The 18,641-nt window shown below is 38.9% G+C and overlaps 1 protein-coding gene across 3 annotated transcripts in view; it reads left to right on the top strand.

The window, feature by feature from the left end:
* Positions 1 to 17,195, top strand: part of HTR7 (5-hydroxytryptamine receptor 7) — a 47,468-nt gene extending 30,273 nt beyond the window's left edge. The window contains exons 2-3 of one of the 3 annotated variants that reach the window (XM_043551147.1): positions 3,805 to 4,554; positions 15,216 to 17,195. In XM_043551147.1, the coding sequence (XP_043407082.1) occupies positions 3,805 to 4,554; positions 15,216 to 15,264 (799 nt within the window). In that variant the 3' untranslated portion in view covers positions 15,265 to 17,195. Of the gene's footprint in view, positions 1 to 3,804; positions 4,560 to 15,215 lie in introns of all 3 variants that reach the window. The other 2 variants (XM_007071565.4, XM_027833749.3) reach the window with 2 other exon arrangements.
* The last annotated feature ends 1,446 nt before the right edge of the window (positions 17,196 to 18,641 follow it).

Raw genomic sequence — 18,641 nt, 5'->3', positions numbered from 1 at the left:
TGGACAATGCAACCTCTTTCATTCCTTGTCAGCAAGGCCTCAAGAGGTTACAGACTTCTTGGATGCTGCTTTTGTCCAAACAGTATCTGAAAACAATTGCTTTCTACCAGGAGCACCATTTCAGATTGGGGAGGCACAACTCCTGGCTGGTGAGGGGAGAGGAGCAAGCAACAGGGGGAGGGGTCGCTCTCAGCCCATGGTACGAAACTCGGGGGGAGGTAGGAGGCCGGTGCCCCCTGCCCTCTCTAAATGGTGCCGCTGCTTCCTACTCAGTAACTTTTGGAAGGTAATAATTATTCAGGTACTGACTGTATTAAAGAACCTACTTTCTGCTACTCAGTAGTTCAGAAATAATAGACACAATAGTTCAGAAGGGCATGAGTTCTTGTTAAACCATTCTGTAATCTCCAGCATATTATACAGTGGCAATGATTCACGTTATTTTAAAGTTGTATCTAAATTTTCAAAGTTAATGGAATTTATGCACCCAGATAAAAGATGTGAAGGTTACTTGATTTATGCCTGTTTAGTTTTTCCAGCCCATTACATTTAACAGAAGTAGATAGGGTAGAAAGGAAACCAGTTTATTTTTATGTAAATTAGTTCATTTTAATTTCTAATAGAATACATTGTGGAACTCAACTTTACACTGACACCACATTTTACTAATACATTTTAATTCATATGGATATATTTTTGCTTACATTAATTTTTGTGGTTACATTTGGATGCATTAAATTGCAGCACTGGGCATTCCTGAAACCAACCTGTCTAAGCACAAATTTGTCTTTCACTGAAACTTAGTTTAATCCCTCAAGCTATACACCCTTGGCCCCCATCATCATAGCCTTATTATCATGGAAAACAAAGTATGAAATAGTTGGACATATATAGTATTATGCATCCCAGGAACACGTGTCTGCTGCTATTGCTCATGCCCTTCAGTTACAAAGCTCCGTATCCTGTGTTGATTTTTGTAAAGCGATGTCTGACTGATAATATCCTCTAATGTCCTGAATGAATTTTACTGAATTAAGTTAAACCTTGTTGAAGTACTTTTAATACCTTTGGCATCCATTTATTTAAAATGCAGTTGTGTGTGTTATTGTGGAATTGCATGTGTATACCTTCTTTAAGAGATTAATACATTCTCTGGAAGGTATTAGGAACTCCAAAGGGCTTTTTTTTTTTTAAAACAATACCCATGAAGTGGATTTCCTCGGAAAGTGCGTGGGGGCAAGGGGAATGCAAATGACCCTTTTCAAATCCACACTTTTGAAGCAAGGTCCGCCCTGGGGAAGAAAAACTCATTGTCTACTAGTGGCCTGCTCCTGGAAACTCCAGATCAAAGACCCCTGAACTGTATAAAGGGTGGACAAAACATATTCTGACCATGCTTGTTCTGAACTGAAACTGTTATGAGCTAGTCATCACAAAGGAAACCCCTTGGGTGGGGCATTGAAGGACTGCTCCTTCCAGAGGCCATGCTAGAGTTGGGCTAATCTCTGGCAAGCTTATTAACATGCATACAGCTTCTTAATATGCTTTCTCTGTAATGGTTTTTAGTTTAAGAATAAAATAGGCCTGCGTAGAAAGAACTGAAGGGAACTTAAAACTGTAGACAATCATTCTGTTAACCATCTCTGAAGAGAAAGCAAGCAGGTATGTTTGGGCAGCCTGTCTCTGCTGGGAATAAGACAGTGAAGGCGGGGAACTGTCCAGCCTGGAAATATCCTCGTCAGAACTCCACCCAAGAAAGGCAACAGCTGGAATCCTGAGTGTGGGTGCCACTGCTGGGCCACTGAAGGGAAATACAGGTGCAGTTGCCCTGAACTGTGAAACTGCATTACAAAAAGAAAAGGAGTACTTGTGGCACCTTAGAGACTAACCAATTTATTTGAGCATAAGCTTTCGTGAGCTACACGAAAGCTTATGCTCAAATAAATTGGTTAGTCTCTAAGGTGCCACAAGTACTCCTTTTCTTTTTGTGAATACAGACTAACACGGCTGTTACTCTGAAACCTGTGCATTACAAGTGACTTTTTATTAATGCTCAGTCATGCTAGTAATTTAACTCTTTGGGGGTTAAGTAATCCCATTGGCTTCATTGTGAGCGTGAGCTGTTGTACCTCACCTATTTATAGTGCCAACACAAACCTCAAAATGTGTCGGCTAATAGATAGCCATTTTGAAGTTAACCTTGCACCGGTCAGCACTTTCTGTCCCATGACAATTGAACTCCAGCCCTTTCCAGTATGAACTCTGATTTTCTATATCTTGGAATGCCTTCGGGAACTTTCTGTTCATCACAGTGGCACAATCTCCAGCCAGTGATTTCACAGAATAGAATTCTCCAGGACATCTACAGCTTGTCTCCAGGACTCCAAGACTTAGCAGGAGATAATATTCTAATGCAAAAGGTGTGAGAGAACAAAAACAACAAAAATACTATAGCTTTTACTAGTATCTATGTTACAATATGCGATCACTTATCATGGAGGTACAATTCCAGACAAGCATAATAACCATTCTCAGCCCATTCCTGGCCCAGTCTTCAGAAGTACAGCATGATTTGATTAGAAGCTCACTGTAATTGGCCAGTCCAGGCTGTGAAGGATATGGCACTGTTACCAAAATCTACCTTTCACACTCCTGCCATGCCAGTGATGCTTATCGTCAGTGATGTTGCGGAGTGATTGTTGCCACCGGATTCTTACTTAAAGAAGTAGCATTAGCCATAATTTGCTACCTTGCAGTAAGGGCACCAGTGTGGCACTTTACAGTAGTCTCACCATCTAAATAGAACTCGAGTCATAAAAATTTCTTAGAATAAAATATTTGTATTCTAAGTTCAACAACTAACATTTAAGAAAGATTTACAGCATGGAAACCTGGCAATAGACTTCATTTTATTCATAAACTCTGTGACAAACCCTATTGTTGCTATAGCACTTATATAATTTGTTTTCTTAGTCTTTTGTAATCCTAAATGTAATAATTTTTTATCAGTTATAGTTAATGCCTTTGTTCCCAAGCATTGTTCAACTGAAAGTTGTAATGTATTTTTATTTTGTTTAATTAATAAACACTTGATGTGAGTGTTGAAGAAATGGCATTTCTTTCTAATTATATAATCATAAAATGTATTATAATGTACTGCTGAAATGATCAAATCATGGAATATTATTGCAAAGTCTATGTTGTTTCTCTTGGAAGCACAAAGGTAAGAGTAACACAATGTATCCTATCCAGTTTAGTGGCATGGATCTATACACTTTATTTATAGAATACCTCTTGTAGGATCACTTATATTGCTGTAAGCACAGTTATAAGTCAAAATGTGAAAGAGTAATCACTTTGCGTGAATTGTAGATCATAGAATGTACCAACGGTTAAATTCCAGAAGTTAGCTAAGTAAAAACCTAACTTTCAGAATCTTTTATAAAAAACTTTTATAAGCAAAAAATGATTTCCGTCTTTACATAATTAGAAAGATTCTACATCTGGGGTGAAATACTGTCCCAGCTGAAGTGAATGGGAGTTTTGCCATTGACTTCAGTGGCACCAGGATTTTACCCTAGGAGAATAACTAACTAACTATCTCTACAGGAAAGCAGGTTCTGTCTATCCGAAAGGTGATTAAGTTGACATGAATTAACTGCAAGTTTGAAAAAGTGCAGGAGACAGGAATAGAGAATGTAAAATAAAATTTAAACATTATTCAATCTCTTTATGGCAGACTACATGAAATAGTTTTACCCATAAATCAATGAACCATGTAGTAACTCTTCCTTATTGTTCTAGGTACCTTGGAATAACAAGACCACTTACATATCCTGTGAGGCAGAATGGAAAATGTATGGCTAAAATGATCCTGTGTGTATGGCTCCTCTCTGCCTCTATCACCATACCACCACTTTTTGGTTGGGCCCAAAACGTGAACGATGAAAAAGTTTGTTTAATCAGTCAAGACTTCGGTTACACAATTTACTCCACTGCAGTTGCGTTTTATATCCCGATGTCAGTGATGCTTTTCATGTACTATCAGATTTACAAGGCTGCTAAGAGGAGTGCTGCTAAACACAAGTTTGCTGGTTTCCCACGGCCAGAAGAAAATGAAGGCATGGTTTCTGTGAATGGAGTTATAAAGCTACACAAGGAATCAGAAGAATGTACAAATTTTTCACGACTCCTTAAACATGATAGAAAAAACATTTCCATCTTCAAGAGAGAACAAAAAGCTGCCACTACCCTGGGAATTATTGTTGGGGCCTTTACTGTGTGCTGGTTGCCATTTTTCATCCTTTCAACTGCCAGACCCTTTATCTGTGGTACAGCATGCAGCTGCATCCCGTTTTGGGTTGAAAGAACATTTCTATGGTTGGGTTATGCAAACTCTCTCATTAACCCCTTTATATATGCCTTCTTCAATCGGGACCTGAGGACAACCTATCGCAATCTACTACAGTGCAGATATAGGAATATCAACCGGAAACTATCAGCTGCAGGGATGCACGAGGCTCTGAAGCTTGCAGAAAAGTCAGAATTTGTGCTGTAAGGTCACTTATCCCTTCTTACAATAATTCAGTTTTATACACATTTGCTTTCTCTTCAGAGTTAAAAGAAAATTAGAGAAACGGCCCCGATGAAATCATTAACTAAGTGCCACAGTTTTTTGCTGTAGTAAGGACTGGGCCCTAGAGTATTTGGGATTTTAGCATAAACCAACCCTTTCCACTTTATACTATTATAAAAGGAAACAATGTAAGACAAAATTGGACTGGGGAAATTGTATCATTTGGGATTATTATTATTTATATGTAATAATTTTATTCACTTGATTACCTGTGAATGAACATTAGTGAAGTTTACTATCACTTTTGTACACCTTCCAATGAAACGGCATTTATGGCTGTGAAAAAATACACATTGATTATATGGGCCAGATCATCTGCTGGTATAATTTGGTGAAGCTTCAATGGTGCTATGTTGATTTATGCCAGCTGAGGATCTTGCCCCACATCTCTAATTTAACATATGAAACTGATATATAACCTATTTTAAGACCAGGAAAAGGCAATCTGGCCCTTACCTGACTCTGCTTAATCTAATTATCAGCTGAGCCCATCTTGTCTAATTTAGACTTAAACTTTCCCAGACTCAAATCTAGGGTTCTGTTGGCCTTATTGATATTCTTTGCTCAACAATAGTAGTAAATTGTCTGAGTTTATCGCAGTTTTCTACTTTCTAGAGCTCATCTGCTGATTTGTGAACCACTCTTATGTATCAAATATAAAACTTGATACCTAAGAAATCATATTTTGGTCACTACTCATATGATTACCTAATATTTTTTCAAAATTATTAAGTTTTGTAAAAAAATCTCTCTTTTTCAGTAATGCATTCAACCTTGCCTAAAAACTTAGACATTTGTTCCATTTGTTGCCCTGCGCAGCAGCCTCTCTAAGGGCTTGATCCTGCTCTCACCAAAATCAATAGAAAAATTCCAATTCACTTGCATGGAGCAGAACCAAGCCTTTTATCAATAATATACTTTCTGTGGAATAATGACCAGTACTGCACACAATATTCCAGCTAATACTCAACAAGTTACAGTACAGTAATGGTCTCAGGATGTCAGATGTTTCATTTTGCTTTCTGTCCCTTGCTAACACACATTAGTATGTAGTTTGCACTATTTATTAGAGCTGTGTACTTAGGCTATAGATGTTGAGTTTTACCCATGATAACTCCCAGATCCTTTCCTTATCATTGTGTTGGATGACTGTTCCATTTGGCTCCTATTTCTTATCTTGATCTCTTCTTTCAGGTTAACTATTTTAAAGTTGTCTACACTGGTCACCTTTGCCATCCGCTGATCCAGTCACCTAACACTGGAGGATTCCCTTCTTCTCACTGATCTCTTTGTGTTCACATATGAATGAACATTAGAAACCACTTTACCAATTGGTGTTCCTACATTTTGCAAATCTTAAGCTTAAGAAAGGAAAACTTGGGGCTTTTGTAAAAGAAATCTCAGGAATAGCTAATATTGTATCATTGCCAATTAAACCCTTTCTATTATTTCACAGTTTCATAACTCCCAATTTTTTTTAGAAAAGGATATTGGATATTTGCTGAGGAGAAAGCATACTCATTACAAAGTAGTCTCCATCACTACAAGTTAGAAATAAGGTAATTATCTTATAATGCCAAAGATAATTCTGGCCTAAATTCTGCTCTAACATTCACCACATTAAACTAACTTTAAATGAATTCAGTGGTGTTACTTGAGACATACACCAATGCAGAATTTGTCCCAGTCTTCTTGAATAGAGTTTGTAAAGTCACTGGAAGTGCACAAGCTTGTAGGCAATAGCTGATGTTTATCAGATACATAGAGGGAATATTGTATTGCCTCACTACCTTGTTCATGTGCATGGCTATGCACCCTGCTGGCAGGTTTCATGCACAGTTACATTTGAGCCATTCAAGAGACCTTTATTTGCCAGGAGGCATCTGCTTCCTGCTGGAAGAAGGGGCTTAAGGGCTCCCACTCCACCTGCTGTCTTCTGTCTGAGGTAAGGGGGTCCCAAGGCTCCCCGTCCTCCCATGGAAAGAGTGAAAGTAATGTATGATAGCGGGGGGAGGGGAGGGTGCGTGTGTGTGTGTTTGTGAGGGAGAGAGAGATGTCTCTACAGTGGTGATAAGCATTAGTACAAAACCCTAAAACAGATTATATCTCTCACTCACACACACACTGAAAGTTAAGGGAGGTTATACAGGATGGATAGAGGAAAAGGGAAATGAAAGGGGGCAAGGACCTTACAAGGAACATAAGTTATAAGACAAATATATGAGGAAAGACAGCTAGTAAATGGACAGGAAGGAAAATGAAAAAATATGTGAATGACAAATAAGATGGATAGAAAGGGAGACAGCATAGCCTGGGGGAGAAAATGGGAGCTGAAGAGATTGGACTCCTGGATTTTAAATTTAAGATCTAGTAGTTTTTGTTCTGCACACATACACACAAAATTAGAGGCAACATGGGCACCCCCATGAATCTGAGGGCAGACACATGAACTGATCTAATTTGCATCCCAGGTGAAATGAATGGAGCTGCACAGGTGCTGAGAGCAGAATTTGGCCGAGATTGTTGACATGTTATATACAAATGGTACTGGGGCTGGTGTTGCCATAAATAAATTTTCATATCTAACATGAAATGAATAATTTTGACATCAGAGGTCACCCATCTGCCCAGACATATGTTTTAAGATTAACACATTTTAAGGCCAATTTTTTTTTTTTAACTGGGGAGTGCCTAAAGGTAAGTACCTAAATCAATATTCTGAAGTCAATGGGAGCTCCAAGAGCCTTTAATATCCAGCTTTATGTCCCCACATCTGAGAATTATGGCTTAAGTTTTTCAGCAATCTGATCCTCAGGTGTGGGGATTCTCTCCACACACCCATGCTGGATCCGGGAGGTGTTTAGAAAGCTCCTTGTTAATCACAAAGGCTGAAAGACTTCTGAAATACCAAGTAAAAAGGACAGAAGGAGCCTTTTCACCCACATAAGCACTCAATCAGTATCTCTACAGAGAGGTGTGGCCACTTTATCAAGCAGGCCCATGCATCCCATCTCAAAAGGGTTGAGGTCTCTGTTACACCAGATGTATCTGGTGTAACAGAGCAGAATGTGGTCCTTGGCTTTGGAATTTGGCTAAGATCATGGCTGAAACAAAGTTATGCTTCTCCTGAGAATGCTCTCTCACTATCTTTACTGCTTTTAACTAACTAGCTTTGTGAAAAACCCAAAAGGTGTCTAATCCCAGAAGAAAGGATACCCTTAATTATTTACTTAGATATCTACTTGAGGCAACATGTTAGCGTAGTTTCGGTTTAGTTAACACTCGAGTTGTGTAAATAATGGAAATCGTTATCCACAAATATTTACTTAAATTTGAAAGTGAAAGTGCTTTGTTTGTGCTCACACCACTCTTTTGTGTTTACTTTCTATTACATTCCAGCGAGTGAGTTTTGCTTGCAAGAATGTGTGCAGGAACTACATTTTAAGCTCAAAAGCTGGAGTATGTAGATACTTTATATAGAATTCTGTTTGAGGTTCAGGTTTTCCAGGTCCCATTACCAGAGCCCAGGCACATGGGCAATTAATGTGTTATTGTATCCAGCAACAAATTCTGAATTGCTTGCTCCCAGAACTGTTCAGTCTCCTTCATTCTCCATGACTCCTGCCTCATGGACAGGGGCTTGTATGTCCTGATTTGGAAAGCAGGGGAGTCAATCTAGGTTGTATCTCTATGATTAGGGCTACTCTGTGCAGGATCTCTATGGTTAGACTTTCTCAGGACTCACAGGGTACGTTTACACCGCAATATAAGCCCAGGGTTCAAACTCAGGCTCAAGCCTAACCCTCCTTCCATCTACGCACAAATTGTGCTAACTCTGGCTCAGGCCCAGGATCTTCTGGGGTGGAGGGTCCAAGCCTCAGTCAAGCCAGGTCCCAGGGTTCAAACCCTATTGCTTTGCTCTGTGGATACAGCCCCACTGGACTCATGCTCTGGGAGTCTCCACAAGTGTCCCACACTCCCACAGGCTGACTTTCTTTGTCTTCTGGACAGGCAAGTTTTCCCACACTGCACCGCAAACAAGGCTACAGCAGCCACATTTTGGGATGGTGCTCGGAAGTCAAGTCTGGCATATGGCTGGTTGGAGTCGGGCCCACATAATGCAGTGTAGACACTGGAGACCCAGGGTGGAACCCAGGATTCAACAATTCCTAACCTAGAGTTACAAATGTGCATAGACACTCAAGCCCTGGGTTTACAAACCCAGACTCTGCTAACTCAAGTTCTACTAACCTGGGCTTACATTGTAGTGTAGCTCTACCCCCAGAGACCCAACCAGACATTGAGCCTAGGGCACAGTCCCTCATGGCCAAAGACTTGGGACAATTACTAAAGTGCTCTAGCAATAACTAGGGATCATTAAGTAGTCAGGACCACGCCCACCTCAGCCAGGGTCAACTGGGAAGCGCCAAGATCCCACTCATTTGGATTTCCTTCCACCTCCAGCAGTGCACCAGAACCTGGGTTTGGTGAGTGTCAGAGCACAATATACGACCTATTTGTTTAGCCATGCTTTTGATTAACTGATGGATTCAATTAATAGCAGAAAGTGGCGATCTGTTGTTGAGCCTTTGAAATAAAAGAATTATAATTTTTTTTCAAATTATTTTTAACAGTTTAAAGCGAGGTATCAATCTATCATTTTATACTCATTTGATCAAAATAAAAGTAATTTCTCATTTTCTCTTCCTATCCAGATATTATTTTATTATCCAATACCACACAGAGCCATAGATGTGCCAAATAATCTGAAATAAATGTACTTCAGACAGTTATTGAGTTAAGGGTGTTTATGAGTAAATCTGTACTGCAAAGTTTTATCTTTGCTCCCTTTTCATGTTCTAGCTTTGTGGTATAACAAGCATTCAGTATATATAAAAAAATGTTGTACTATTTTTACTATTCAACATAGCATCTCTAGAGCACTGTTGAGGTAAATTTAGGGATAGTTCAACTAAGACTCTAAAATGCAGGACACAGAATACCAAGGAACCTTGAAAATGATGCCATTTATTTTGTGCATAGCTACCACCTTAACTTTCTATTTGATTTTTCTTGTCTTTCAGGAAAAACTGCTCAAGAGATAAACTTCTCTCAGGGAAAGCACAGGAAAAAATTATCAGCAGATCCTGATCATAGCTCACCGTAGATCTTAGGTTCTTTTCGTCCTTTAAAAAGAAAATCTCTTTGTCTCTTGGTCTTTGTACAATAAGTACATGCTAATAGTATCTTTATGGCTGTTATCTTTATTTTTTCTCTAAATAGCCATTGCCCCTCATGAGTATTGAAATTGGTTTATAATTTTTTTCAAATGTTCATTTTCTATACATCTTAATAATGGTAGATCAGTAGCTCTCAACCTTTTTCAAACCAGGACCTCCTTCAGCCCTTCTCCCAAATAACTAGGACCCTTTCGCACTGTGAGCAGTATGGGAAGTACAGAGTGTTTGCAATCCCAGGGCATATGTTCACAACCTCCAGACTGATGGCCTTCACTGTAGATGAAAGGCTGTCTGATTATTTGCTTTCTCGTGGATGCTGATATATATATATAGAGAGAGAGAGAGAGAGAGAGAGAGAGAGATATCTATCTCTATATCTATCTCTTTCTATATATAGAGGCAATGTAGGAAACATTTTAAGACTTCGTGAACCTATGCCTTTTTTCATTAGTATTATAATTGTCTATCATTTATGATCGATTTATATATAGTTCTAATTGAATAAATAATGCCAGAATCCAAAATACATATTAAAATACCTAAGTTTCCAGAAGAGAGGGAGAGAGAGTCCACTGAGAGGAAACCTATTGTACTGTTATAAACTATTGACATACCAGACTGGATAAATATTTTGCTCTTAGTTTTAGATCTACTCAATCAATAAAAGATCAGCAAGTCTCTCTTTTTAATACAGCAGATGTGTGGGCTTTCCTTATGTGTGGTCTTGTTAGTTCCAGAAAATTGTGTTTACAGTCTGCTTAACTTTTTCTTTCTACATAAAAGAGAAAGCCACTGTAACAAACTTGTTCTCTTATTTCTAAGCATACAAGTGTTAAAGTCTGTCATGAATTAACAGAATGCAAATGACTAGACTCAGTAACTTAAAACGCACAAAAATCTAGCCCTGTCTGTAAATGGGGATAATGGTACTCATCCCCTTAGTAAAGAGCTTTGGGATCTGCAGATGAAAAGTGGCTCTATAAGAGCTAGGTATCAGTAGTCGTATAACGGAGCCAAGCAGCATTTTTAAAGAGGACTCACATACAATAATAGGAATCATTCAGTCACAAGAAAAATACATACAAAATTAGAACAAACAGATGCTTGATACACATACTGTGGAAAAAAGTTATTTTGTGATATCTCAGCCTTATAGAACATGGCGACTAAATAGAGATCATAGAAAGGTAGGAATGGAAGGGACCTCGACAGATCATCTAGTCCTGCACTGAGGCAGGACTAAGGGTATGTCTATACTACGAAATTAGGTCGAATTTATAGAAGTCGTTTTTTTAGAAATCGTTTTTATATATTCGAGTGTGTGTGTCCCCACAGAAGATGCTCTAAGTGCATTAAATGCATTAACTCGGCGGAGTGCTTCCACAGTACCGAGGCAAGCGTCGACTTCCAGAGTGTTGCACTGTGGGTAGCTATCCCACAGTTCCCACAGTCTCCGCTGCCCATTGGAATTCTGGGTTGAGATCCCAATGCCTGATGGAGCTAAAACATTGTCGTGGGTGGTTCTGGGTACATATCCCCGTTCCCTCCCTCCCTCCGTGAAAACAGCAGCAGACAATAGTTTCGCGCCTTTTTTCTTGAGGAAATGAGATTCAAAAGTTCGCGGTTCTTTTCCTGTCTACCTGGCCAGTGCATCTGAGTTGAGAGTGCTGTCCAGAGCGGTCACAATGGAGCACTCTGGGATAGCTCCCGGAGGCCAATACCGTCAAATTGTATCCACAGTACCCCAAGTTCGACCCGGCAAGGCCGATTTAAGTGCTAATCCACTTGTCAGGGGTGGAGTAAGGAAATCAATTTTAAGAGCCCTTTAAGTTGAAAAAAAGGGCTTCATCGTGTGGACGGGTGCAGGTTTACATCGATTTAACGCTGCTAAATTCGACCTAAAGTCCTAGTGTAGACCAGGGCTAAGAATTGTCTAGACCACTACTGACAAGTGTTTGCCTAAAAATCTCTAATGATGGAGATTCCACAACCTCCCTAACTAATTTATTCCACTGCTTAACTTCCCTTGTTAGGAAGTTTTTTCTAATGTCTAATCTAAATCTCCTTTGTTGCAATTTAAGCCCATTATAACTTGTCCTGTCCTTGATGGTTAAGAACAATTTATCACCCTCCTCTTTATGTCCCCCAATCAGTCTTCTCTTCTCCAAACTAAAACCACCCATTTTTTCAGTCTTTCCTCTTATGTCAGGTGTTCTAGACCTTTAATCATTTTTGTTGCTGTCCTCTGGACTTTCTCCAATTTGTCCACATCTTTCCTGAAGTGCAGTGCCCAGAACTGGACACAATACTCCAGTGGAGACCTTTTCAATGCTGAGTAGAGTGGAAGAATTACTTATTGTGTCTTGCTTACTATACTTCTAATACACCCCAGAATGAGGTTTGTTTTTTTTTTTCAACAGTATTACATTGTTGACTCATATTTAGTTTGTGATCCACTAGCACTCCCAGATCCTTTTCTGCAGCAATACTTCCTAGGCAGTCATTTCCCATTTGTGCAATTGATGATTCCTTCCTAAGTGCAGTAATTTGTATTTGTCCTTATTGAATTTCATCCTATTTATTTCATAGAATTTCTCCAGACTATTTCTCCAGTTTATCAAAATCATTTTGAATTCCAATTCTGACCTTCAATTGCTCCCAGCTTTGTATTGTCCGCACACTTTATTAGTGTAATCTCTAGGCCATTATCTAATCATTTACAAAGACATTAAATAGACCCAGGACAGATCTTTGCAGGACCCCAGTCAATATGCCCTTCCAACTTGACTGTGAACCATTGATAACTACTCCAAGTAGTTTTCCAACCAGTTGTGCACCCACCTTAGAGTAGGTATGTCTAGGCCAGTTGTTCTCAATGACCGGTCTGTGGACCCTGTGGATCATTCCCTGAGATCTTAGAAAGGCAACAAGCTAGTTCCTGGTATCAAAAAGGTTGAGAAACACTGGTCTAGGCTATATTCCCCTAGTTTGTTTATGAGAAGGTCACATGAGACAATATCAAAAGCCTTACTAAAGTTGATATATCATACCTGCTTTGCCCTTATCCACAAGGCTTGTTACCCAGTAAAGAAGGATATTAGTTTGGTTTGACATGATTTGTTCTTGACAAATCCATGTTGACTGTTACTTATAACCTTATTATCTTCTAGGTGCTTAAAAACTGATTGATTGAATATTTGCTCCATTATCTTTCTGGGTACCAATGTTAATTATACTGGTCTATAATTCCCTGGGTTATCCTGTTCACCTTTTTATAGATAGGCCTTTTTCCAGTCCTCTGGGATCTCCCATGTCCTCCACGACTTCTCAAAGATAATCGCTAATAGCTCAGAGAGTTCTTCAGTCAGTTCTTTAAGTATTCTAAGATATATTTTGTCAGGCCCTGCCAACTTGAAGACATCTAACTTGTTTAAGTAATTCTTAACTTGTTCTTTTCCTATTTTAGCCTCAGATCCTACCCCATTTACACTTATGTTCCCTTTGTTAGTCATCTGATCACTGTTAACCTTTTTGGCGAAAACTGAAACAAAAAAGGCATTTAAAACTTCAGACATTGCTGCATTTTCTGTTATTGTTTTTCCCACGTCATTGAGTAATGGGCCTAGCTTGTCACTGGTCTTCCTCTTGCATCTAATGTATTTGTAAAATGTTTTCTTGTTGCCTTTATGCCTCTAGTTAGTCTCATTTTGTGCCTTGGCCTTTCTAATTTTGTCCCTATATGCTTATGTTGTTTTTTTTTAAATCTATTCATCCTTCGTAATTTGACCTAGTTTCCACTTTTTGTGGGACTTTTTTTTGTTTCACATCATTGACAATCTCCTGGGTAAGCCATGGTGGTCACTAACCATACTTGCTTTCTTTCCTATGCACTGGGGTAGTGTGCTCTTGCGTCCTTAATAATGTCTGTTTAAAAAACTGCCAACTCTCCTGAACTCTTTTTCCCCTTAGACTTGCTTCCCAAGGATCTTCCCTACCAGTTCTCTGAGTTTGCTAAAGTTTACCTTCTTGAAGTCCATTGTCTTTTTTCTGCTGCTTTCCCTCCTACCATTCCTTAGAATTATGAATGCTTATCATTTCATGATCACTTTCACGCAAGCTGCCTTCCACTTTCAAATTCTCAACCAGGTCCTCCTTATCTGTCAGACTCAAATGTTGAACAGCCTCTTCTCTTGGTTCTCTCTCCACCTTCTGCAATAAAAAGTTATCTTGAATGCATTCCAAGAACTCGTTGGATAATCTTTTCTCTGCTGTATTATATTCCCAACAGATGTCTTCGTATTTGAAGTGTCCTATCACCACCAAGTCCTGTGCTTTGGATGATTTTGTTTTAGTTGTTTAAAAAAAGCCTTATCCACCTCTTCTTCCTGGCTAGGTGATATATAGTAGACCCCACCATGACATCAATCTTGTTTTTATGCCTTTTATCTTTTCCCAGACACTTTCAACAGGTCTGCCTCCCACTTTTGTCTCAGTGCACGTTTATATGTCTTTGATATAGAAGCCAACACTTGCTCCCTTTGTTTCCTGTCTATTGTTCCTGAACAAGCTGTACCCTTCTATACCAATGTTCCAATCATGTGAATTATCCCACCAAGTCTCTTAAGTATTACAGTGATTGGACACTATAGAAATTTAGAGCTGGATACATACAAGGGAACAGTTATCCTCTCCTAGAATGCATGTAAATAATACAGTCGTAATAACTACACACCTACCTATGATAAATAGATTGATTTGCCTCCACTAGAGACAAGATTTTGTTAGTGAAGACTGATTAGTTAAAGCATGCTTAATGGAAGCCTGGCAGAGTCACTATGGTTTAGTAGTCTAATAAGATATCTGGGAATTTTCTGTAGAATCATACCTTAGCATGAATTTACCCCAAGGAGCAATTTGTCTTGTATGGTTGGGATTGATTCTCTAGGGCCTGCACAAGCTCTTTGCTGCCCCTCTTAAGGGATGCACCTGGGAGGCCCTGATATATACACTGATAGGATAGGACTTTAAACATGTCATGGAAATCAAATAGCATGAGAGAGAATTTAAGGATCACTGATTGTATACATAGAATTGACAGATCCCATTATTCAATAACCATTGGAGTCCTTTTCAGCAACACATGGATTGCGGGACTGTTTCATACACAGCCATTGATTTAGATTTCTCTTTTTAAAAACTGCTATAAACAGGCATTTAATACAGCAAACACTATGAAAGTACCAATAAAGGGTTTCTAACTTTCAAACATAAATCAAATTTAGAATTAAAAGAGTCAATCTACAGTATCTTTGATATTCCAAATTTTCTCTCTTTCACAGAGTATCTATAACTTACTCCAAATTCTCTCTCACCCACATCCACAAATAAAGATCAACAGAACCAGCAATGTCTGAAGTCACTCCTATTGACTTCAGTGAGTGTGTATCTCTGAGGGCAAAAATTTGGTTCTATAAGTTGTATTCATTTCAGATTTATGCAATATATAAGCAGATATCAAATAGAAAACTTCCTTAGGCATGTGCATTCAGCTAAAGCAGACCCTGACTATTATTTTTATTTAACTATATATATAAATAAATGAAACAACCTATTTTTGATTATTTCATTCCTCCATATCTAGTTTTGACCTTGGATATGATTATCTGGTTAGTTTTTACAATTAATTGCTTATGTCTTCTCATTTTAATTAACAATGGAAATAAACTTGTTTGAAATCTATTTCTGCATTGTACCCCACTGTAAAATTGCTTTTCTTGTGTTATCCTTTATTGGTCTCTAGGAAGGGCCTCCTTTTGTTCAATTTATTTCCTGTTTGCTAGGGTGGGTTCAATGTGCTGAAATGCCTGAGTTCATGAAATGATTGACTGTTAAAAGGCCTGTTCCTGGACCCTGGGCTGATGTGAATAATCCTATTGATGTCAGTAGGAGTAGTCACATGAAAAAGAGCTCTGCTCAGGCCTCTGGCATGTGGAGGGAGTTGAGTTTAGGCTATCATGCAAACCAAACTCAGAAATTTTGAGCTATTTCTGTTTTTAATTTTCAGCCTTACCATTGCCCTCGTAGGTTTTTTTGTTGTTGTTGTTGTTGTTTGCGCATTAGTGCCAAATCCTGGATCGCAACACAATGTCCAAGTGGCTGAGGAAACACTTTCTGTGCGGCAGAATGACTGGCGGATCTATGTAGTCACGGATCCACTACCATTCTCCACAAAGAACTTGATTCTGAATTCAGGGAAATTACTCACCTGATTAAGTGCTTTGCTGGATCAGGGCCAGAGAGCTCAGCAACTTGCAGGGTCAAGCCCCAAAATCCCTGCTGGGTGGGGTGCAGGAAGCCCCCATGGAACAGAACTCTGACATGGGCAGGGACTGATGACCCCCTGCTTCCTTTTCCATAGCAGAACAGCACTAGTTCCACTGGGTTGAGTTTCTCCACAACATCAGAGGAGGGAGCAGGATTTGGCCCCAGTGATTATTAATGGGACAATGGTGCAGCTAAGATAAAATGTGACATTATTTTATCAACAAATATTGGGTGTGAAGTTATTTTTGCAGAAGTTATGTGGATAAAGGTCACTTTGCAAAATCAAGGGATGGATTCTCCATCCTGCTATGGCCCCTTTACTCAGTTTTTGTGCCTGGGAAATTCTCCTCTCATAAGAACTGAACAGGACAACCACAGGTTATCTTATGAGGCCCCCTGCACAAGTCCTAAGCTAGGCAGTGGGGCTTAGTGTAAGACCAGAGAGTAGAGGGGCAGGCCAGGGGGAGGGCTTTAGCAGATGCTGCTTCAGCAGTTTTTGGGCTTCTGTACTTTAGGGTTGTCCAAATTGTGCTTAGGACCTTTTTAGCCCTCATAGAAGCCCAGAATTGGGTAAGCACAAAGGTGACCCTTAGCCACCCACTTCCTTGGGCCTCAAGTTTTGTGCTGAACTTCTGGGAAAGAGCTCTAATTCTTTATAAGCCTAATCCATTTCCCATCAAGGTCAACAGGAGGCTTTCCGTTGATTTCAATGGGAGTTGGATCAGGCCCCGTAGGGGATGCTGTTACATTTTCCTATCTAATTCATTGTGGGTTGTGTGTTTTTTCTTAAAACAGGAGAAACTCTGATTACTCAAGAAAAAAGAGTCATGACTTATGACCAAATACACAGCGAAGTAGTCAGATATGCCAAGGCACGACTGGGGAAGGAAAAGTAATGAAGATTTAGCCTGAGAAGAAATGAAGGGGGTTATGAAATGCACTTAATCTTCTTTGAATGGGAATGTTTAAAAAATAAAAAAAATCCATGAGCTTGATGCATTGTATTAAATGAATTTCTCATGGAAGTGGTGACACCTCTCATTTCTTTGTGGGATAATTGCTATTGTGTACAAATGAAAAGAATTTTCTGTTTGAGAAAGCCAAATCATTTTAGCAATAAGCAGTTTGACACTTGAGGGGAAAGAAATCAACTGAAATCCAGAAAGACAAGATATTGTACAGATCTGCTCCTTTATCAATGTAAACAGAAGAGACCATTCATATATGTTTCTCATGCTTGTGGGTTACAACAATCTCCCCACTATATTTTCCACTGTATGCATCTGATGAAGTGAGCTGTAGCTCACGAAAGCTTATGCTCTAATAGATTTGTTAGTCTCTAAGGTGCCACAAGTCCTCCTTTTCTTTTAACAATGCTATTATTATTCAGGGATCACCCATGATACAGAATGTATTTTGTTTTACTACAAAAAGATATTTTTCAAGCAAATGGTGGCAATGTAGATGCTTTCAAGCCTTGTGTTGAAAATGTTCTGTATGTCTGAGCTAAAATCCAGAAAGACAACAATAAAAGGCTGATTTTTGTTAAAAGTGGCCCTTTGGTATTCAATGGCGAAAGCCCTGTCTAGTTGTACATCTTTGACACAGGTGGTGGTTGGTGTTTAAGATAAAAATGGAACATAATTTGTCGGTTGTCTCTGACCTTTCAGTAAAAATGCGTCTCTTGGATTTTATTATGACAAAATCCAAGAGACAAGAGCAAGATGTATATATTTTACACAACAAAGGGTTAATTTATATCCTTTCTAAGTGGTGATTTTTGATGTATCAGAATATATAGAGAAACTAGGATCTCTTTGTTCAAGTAACTGCATGAAAGGTGGGAGGTTTTCAACGGTCTCTTGTGTGCTGTTTCTGAAGAATATATATAAAAGCACCCTTTTTAGATTCATATCTCATCTGTTCAGTTGAATTTCATGGGGGTGTATGCTGTTGTACTGATGATAATCAAGTACAAGAGTAGCCATTGTCACAGTATTAAAAGTCACCAGGACTCCCGTTCAGTACCTCATCAATAGGATTAGTCACTGTGAACTCCACATTTTAAATAAAATAAGTGCCTTTGGTAATTCACTTGGATTTTCCAAGAGGTACATAGTGAGAACAAATAGAGCTGTACAAAATTCAAGCATGTCAGTGATAACAGTTTTGATAATCCTTAAATATTTAATGTGAGAAAGTTTATTGTAAGTACTCCGTGGACCAAGTTCTGATCAGTTACAATGGTATATGATTTCAGTGGAATTACTCTGAATAAAGTCAGATCAGAACAGGGTGCAACATATAAAACAAAGGATGGAAGATTTAAGGGAGAAGAGGTACTCATATGAGTGACAGTAAAAGCAAAAACCTGAAGATTATTTTTTCTTCAGTAAATGCATAACAGAAAGCAAAAGGACATCTTTTAATATTCTAAAGCT

This window comes from Chelonia mydas, chromosome 7 (assembly GCF_015237465.2).
Source record: "Chelonia mydas isolate rCheMyd1 chromosome 7, rCheMyd1.pri.v2, whole genome shotgun sequence".
In the NCBI taxonomy this organism is placed as follows: Eukaryota; Metazoa; Chordata; order Testudines; family Cheloniidae; genus Chelonia; species Chelonia mydas.
Note: the sequence above shows the minus strand (reverse complement) of the source record. Positions and strands in the feature narration are given on the sequence as shown.